This window comes from Penaeus vannamei, chromosome 16, assembly GCF_042767895.1.
Source record: "Penaeus vannamei isolate JL-2024 chromosome 16, ASM4276789v1, whole genome shotgun sequence".
Classification (NCBI taxonomy): Eukaryota; Metazoa; Arthropoda; class Malacostraca; order Decapoda; family Penaeidae; genus Penaeus; species Penaeus vannamei.
In genome coordinates this window covers 6,799,085-6,806,116 of record NC_091564.1, presented here as the reverse complement: position 1 = coordinate 6,806,116, position 7,032 = coordinate 6,799,085, and the positions used below count along the sequence as shown (strand labels likewise).

The 7,032-nt window shown below is 34.5% G+C and overlaps 1 protein-coding gene across 1 annotated transcript in view; it reads left to right on the top strand.

Moving 5' to 3' along the window:
• The first annotated feature begins 1,422 nt into the window (after nt 1-1,422).
• Nucleotides 1,423-7,032, top strand: part of LOC113822165 (echinoderm microtubule-associated protein-like CG42247) — a 145,964-nt gene continuing 140,354 nt past the window's right edge. The window contains exon 1 of the mRNA XM_070131127.1: nt 1,423-2,672. Coding sequence (XP_069987228.1) covers nt 1,803-2,672 — 870 coding nt within the window. The 5' untranslated portion in view covers nt 1,423-1,802. The remainder of the gene's footprint in view (nt 2,673-7,032) is intronic.

Here is a 7,032-nt window from a genome sequence, read left to right as displayed (position 1 = left end):
AGACCCTCCCAAAAAAGATAATTTCTCCCCCCCCCCCCTCTTCCAAACCACAAATAAATCGTCAAAAAACCCCAGCATCTGTCGAAATTCGAACCCGAAGCCGCCACGCACGAACAAAAACAAAAGCGAAACCCCGCGGCGTATGACGTCATGGCAACGACGTAAACAAACCGCCCCCACGCGCAGGTCCTCACGCGCAGCTGGAACGAACGCCGCTACTTACTCACTCACTTCCTTTTAACCCTAAAACTACTAACAGATCAACAATAACGGTGATATTGGCTCGTGTCCCGCGCTGTTCCCGACTGAACACATACTCCTTAACGCTATTGATTGTATAAATAGGAGTTTGCAATGTGAGGGTTATTTATATGCATATTATTTGCCTGTGATGTAAAAACGAGATCTTTGCAATGCAATATTTTTTGGCATTTTTGCAAAATGATGCAAATGCGGTGGATTGATGTTACGTGTGGGATTTCCTGTTGCTCATTTGTGTTAATGCGATTAGGTTTTATTTATTATTGTAGTGTTATTTGTATTATCGTTAATGTCGTTATTTTCATTATTATTTGTTATTATTGCTGTTATCATTACCTTTCTTATTGTTATCATTATTGTTAATTTTATAATTATTATCATTATTATTACTATTATTATTATCGTTATTAAAATTATTATTATTATTATTATTATTATTATTATTATTATCGTCATCATCATTATCATTATCATCATCATTATTGTCATTATTATTATTATTATTATTATTATCCTTATCATCATTATTGTTATTAATTTTCTTATAATAATTTTTTATCATTACTATTCTCATTACTTGTATTGTATGGACATTATTGCCATTGTTATCATTATCATCATTATCCTTATCATTATTATTGCTATTTTTAACATCGTCATTATTGTTATTGTTATTATCTGTATTATCATATTTTGGTTGTTATTATTATCACCATTGCTATCATTATTATTATTATGTTCGTTGTTGTTGGTGTTGTTATTATTTTTATTATAGCCATTATTATTATTGTTATTATTATTGTTATCATTATTGTTGTTCTTCTTCTTCTTACTATTAACATTATTATGATTTTCATCATCATCATAGATATATGTATTATTGCCTTTTTATTATTATTATTTTATTCATCATCGTCATCATCATTAATATAATATTTATTATTACTAGTATTATCATATTCATTTACATTCTCATTATCATTATTGTTATCTTTAAGAAAAAAAAAAGATATATATATATATATATATATATATATATATATATATATAATAAATTAAGCAGTAATCTTACTAATAATTGCTATTTTGAATATTGTAAATTAGATATTTATGTCCCATAGTAATATATTCATTGTCACTATCTCGACTCCTGACACAGATGCAGTGGAATAATCACAGTAAATTGAGAAAGAATATATAATTAAACCTAAAAACTCATTCAATCCCTACAAAATAAAAATAAAAAAATAAAAAAATAAAAAAAAGTGATTGCGCAACCAGGAAAAAAAAAAGTTTGAAAGAGTTTGGAAAAGTGGAAAAGTTCCCTTGCGTTGGGGCTTTGATGGCCGCCCTTCCCCGAACGCACCGGGGGCGGTCCCGTAAATAAACAGGGATTTACGACTCGCCCACCCCCCCACCCCCACCCACTCCCCTCACCCCCACCCCCCGCCGCCGCCTGCAGCCTGTCCGCGCGCCCGCTTGGCATCGAGGCCTCGTGACGAACATGTGTCTGGGCGCCCAAGGGTTGAACAAATGTGCAAATGGGATCGATAGGTGAGAACGGGGGCGGCGACGGCGGCGGCGGCGACCAAGGGGAGCGCCGCGCCAGTATCCACTTCAGTGACCACGTGGAGACCATAGTGTATGACACGGACGACCCGCTGGACTCCCCCGACGCCGCCCAGAACTACCAGGCGCGGGTGCTCCAGCTCAACTACGACCACGACGGGCGTTCGCACGACGACCCTGCTCCCGCGAGGCCCGAGGCAGCGCAGTCCGCCCCCGGACGCCCCGCGAAGGCTCGGCCGCGGAACGGCAGAAGGCCCTCCCGCGGACGGGGGCGGGTGAGGCCCCCCGCCGAGCAGGCCAGGACCGTCCAGCAGCAGTTCAGCATGAGACCAGCTGACGGGGGCGGCGGAGGGGGGGGAGGGGGCGGAGAGGGCGGGACCAAGGTGGTGTCGTACCCCTCCAAGCCGCCCTTGGTGATGCCGACCATCAAGATCACGGACGCCGAGGAGGACCTGAGGGAGCTCTTCGGCAAGGACTACGACAACATGATGGACGACCAGCAGTTCTACCACCTCTTCCTCGACAACAGCCACGAGGACGAAGGGGCGCACGGGAGGGAGGAGGAGCAACGGAAAGAACAACACAAGAAGAGGAGAAAAGAAGGGGAACAGAAGCAGAGGAGAAAAGAAGAGGAACATAAGCAGAGGAGAATAGAAGAGGAACAGAAGCAGAGGAGAATAGAAGAGGAGCAAAAGCAGAGAAGAAAAGAAGAGGAGCAAAAGCAGAGAAAAAAAGAAGAGGATAAGAAACAGAGGAGAAAAGATAAGAAGAAAAAACGGAACAAGAAACAAGAGCAAGAACCGTCTTCCAATAAGGCTGAGAATGACTTCGACGATATACAGGTAAGTGACCCTTATTGACATCAGAAACCTTTTGGAAACAGACCATTCACATACATCAAATTGACTTAAAGAAACGAATAGATAGACAGTGCAAAAAACAAAAAACAAAGATCAGCTGATCGTCATCTCCCTAATCACACGAATTTCACAGTCCAGTTTTATGAGGTTCATCAAAACATTCCACATGAAAGTTTAATTTAGGATCAAAATATTTCCTTTTCTCGGGGCTATGTACTTAACAACGTCTAAGGAAATGAGCAACGATAGCACTGAACGGGTTGATGTCAGGTTCTTTTTCTTCTCCTTCTCTGTCTTATTCTTATTCTTAGTCTTATTCTCCCTCTACGTCTTATTCTTATTAGTTTTCTTTTTTCATTTTCTTTCCTTTTTCTTTTACTCCATCTTCTTCTCATCCTACTCTTCCTCCTACTTCTTCTCCTTCTTCTTCTTCTTCTTCTTCTTCTTCTTCTTCTTCTTCTTCTTCTTCTTCTTCTTCTTCTTCTTCTTTTCTTCTTCTTCTTCTTCTTCTTCTTCTTCTTCTTCTTCTTCTACTTCTTCTCCTCCTCCTCCTTCTTCTTCTTCTTCTTCTTATCATCTTCTTCTTCTTCTTCTTCTTCTCCTCCTCCTCCTCCTCCTCCTCCTCCTCCTCCTCCTCCTCCTCCTCCGGCTCCCTTTCTTCTTCTTCTCCCTCTTCATCGTCTTCTTCTTCTTCGTCTTATTAGTATTATTATTCCTCTTCTTCCTTCTCTTTCTACTCCTCCTCATTCTTCTTTTCCTTCTTCTTCTTCTTCTTCACGTGAAATTGCTACATTCTCAAAATATATGTTACCTTCATGATCCCTGAAATGCCTCACAACAGCTGATTTGTTGCTGAAGTTTTGTGAGTGAAATTGATGTGAAGGGATTCAGTTCAGGAGGAAAATCAATACCATGTTTATGGCGTCCCTTTTTTTCATTAAATGCGTATATTTACTTACGTTGGCAGACAAGTATATATGTATATATACGTGCCTCTGTCTCTCTCTTTCTCTCTCGCTCTCTCTCTCTCTCGCTCTCTCGCTCTCTCGCTCTCTCGCTCTCTCTCTCTCTCTCGCTCTCTCGCTCTCTCGCTCTCTCTCTCTCTCGCTCTCTCTTCCTCTCCCTCTTCCTCTCTCTCTTCCTCTCTCTCTACCTCTCTCTTTTCCTCTCCCTCATCCTCTCCCTCATCCTCATCCCTTCCCCCACCCCTCCCCCTCTCCTTCTCCCTCTCTCCTTCTCCCTCTCCCCTTCCCCCTCTCCCCCTCCCCCTCTATTTCTCCCTCTCTCTCTTTCTCTTTCTCTTCTCAACCCTCCTCTTCTCTGCTTATTCTCGACGTGATGGGTATTATTATAGCCACTGTCACTGAAAAAAGAGAATCGTATTTCTTGCGAATACCCAGGTAGCCACACATTTACACATTCATATGTTCCCATAAAACAACGGCGTATGAGGAGGAGTATGTGTGTCAGTGTGCACGGTACCCTCATGACAACATGCGTTCACAAATACGTTGACAATCTAACGCACAAATATACTATACTTATCTATATAAACGTATATATAATAAACGTATATATACTAATATTTAGAAACGCACTGGTTGACAAACGTAACATATTGCATAAAGATATAAATTCAAGGCCATAATCCTTATACCTTGTATATATATGATATGAATACATTGTTTTTACTTTGTTATCGTATTGTCTATGGCAACCATTGGGCCACAAACTCGAGGAAAACATGTTTTAGATAATATTCTGTATTTGTGTTTTTGTTGTACGTGTGTGTGTGTGTGTGTGTGTGTGTGTGTGTGTGTGTGTGTGTGTGTGTGTGTGTGTGTGTGTGTGTGTGTGTGTGTGTGTGTGTGTGTTTGTTCGTGTGTGTGTGTGTACGTGTATGTGTGTGTGTGTGTGTGTGTGTCTGTGTGTGTGTGTGTGTGTGTGTGTGTTTGTTTGTGTGTGTGTGTGTGTGTGTTTGTGTGTGTGTGTGTGTGTGTGTGTGTGTGTGTGTGTGTGTGTGTGTGTGTGTGTGTGTGTGTGTGTGTGTGTGTGTGTGTGTGTGTGTGTATGTATATGTGTGTATGTATATGTGTGTATGCCCTACAACTGTACTACACATACACACAACAACGATAATAAATTCTATAGAGTAAATTAATCACAGCCAGAGAAAAAAAAACGACCCTAATTAATCTTAAAAGAAATAACACTTAATTACGACCATTATGTACTGACAGATTTAGCGACAATTTGACGAAATGAATCCAGATCATCATCATCATCATCGTTACTAGTATTATCTTTATCGTCATTGTTATTATTGTTATGATGATGATGATGATTATTGTTATTATTAACAATATTATTGTTATATCACTACTATATTTTTTTCTGTTATTATCATCATTGTTATTATTATTATTATCATTATTGTTATCATTATCATCATTATTATTATTATTATTATTATTATTATTATTATTATTATTATTATTATTATTATTATTATCATTATTATTATTATTATTATTATTATTATTATTATTATTATTATTATTATTATTATTATTATCATTATTATCGTTATTGTTATTACTATTATTGTTATTACCTTTATTATCATTATTATTATCATTGTCATTATTGTTACTGTTATTATTTTCATTGATATCATTGTTATTATTATCATTACTATTTTTGTTATCAAAATTATTATTTTTGTTATTATCATTATTACCATTATTATTATCATCATCATTGTTATTATTACTATTTTTATTATTATCATTATTATTGTTATAATCACAATTATTGTACTCATTATTATTGTTATGATAATGATGACGACGATGATGGTGATGATAATGATAATAATAATGACAATAATAATATAATGATAATGATAACAACAGTACTCATGATAATAATGATAATAACAATAAGAACAATGAAGATAATAATTATAACAATAGTAATGATAATAACAATAACAAATTTGTTCTTAAGAGTAAGACGAAGCACTCCTTGATAGCCTGACCCGTGCAAATGACAGGCAGATCATTAACTTTATGCCACATTGCAATTAAGTGTCACGTGACGCGGGCAACATGCCAATAACAACGAATGAAGGTGTATTTAAGCAGAAATTTTACTCATTATCATTATATTTATCTTCATTAGTATCGTTATTATCATTAATATCATTATTATTATTATCATTATTGTTATTATCATTATTATTATTATCATTATTATTATTCTCATTATTATTATTATCATTATTATTGTTAGTAGTAGTAGTAGTAGTAGTATTTTCTTTGTGGTTATTATTATCATTATCAATATAATTGTTGCTATTATCAGTGTTATTATTATCATTGTTGTTGTTATGATTGTTACTGTGATTACAATTATTCTTATTGTTCTTGTAAATTCTTATTATTTCTCTCATTTCATTTTATTATTATTGTGATAATTATCATTATTCATATAATAAATTATTATTGTCGCTGTTGCTTTTGTTATTGTTATTATAATTATTATTATTATTACCAGTATTGATATTATTATTATCCTTATCATTATTTCATATCTGTGTTGTTATTATTATTCTCAATAATGATATAATTATTGCCATCATTATTGTCATTATCAATACTTTTATTATCATTGATATTATTATTACTATTATTATTGTTATTATTATTATTATCATTACTGTTATTGTCATCATCATTACTATTATTATCATCGATTTTGTTGGTATTGCTATTACTATGATTATAATTATTACAATTATTATAATATTATTTATTGTTGATATTGTCAGTATCGTTTTATTATTATTTTTATTATCTATTATCTATCATCACAGGTATTATTGCTATTATTAATATTATCATTATTATTATCATTATCATTTGTATTGCTATTATAATTATTATTATATTTATTGCAATTATAGTTACTATTATTATTGCTGTTGTCGCTGTTATATTATTATTGAAAAATTATTTTATCATCATTATCATTATGGTCATTATCATCACAATCCTCCTCATCATCATTATCAGTTCTATTATCATTATTGTTGCTATAATTGCTATTATTATTCTTGTGGTTGTTATCACTGTTATTCTATTATCGCTATTATTGTCGTTATTGTTATTATCATTATAATCATTTTTATTATTATTATTATTATTATTATTATTATTATTATTATTATTATTATTATTATTGTTGTTTTTATTATTATTATTGTTGTTGTTGTTGTTGTTGTTGTTATTGTTGTTGTTGCTGTTGTTGTTGTTGGTGGTGGTAGTGGTGGTGTTGTCAT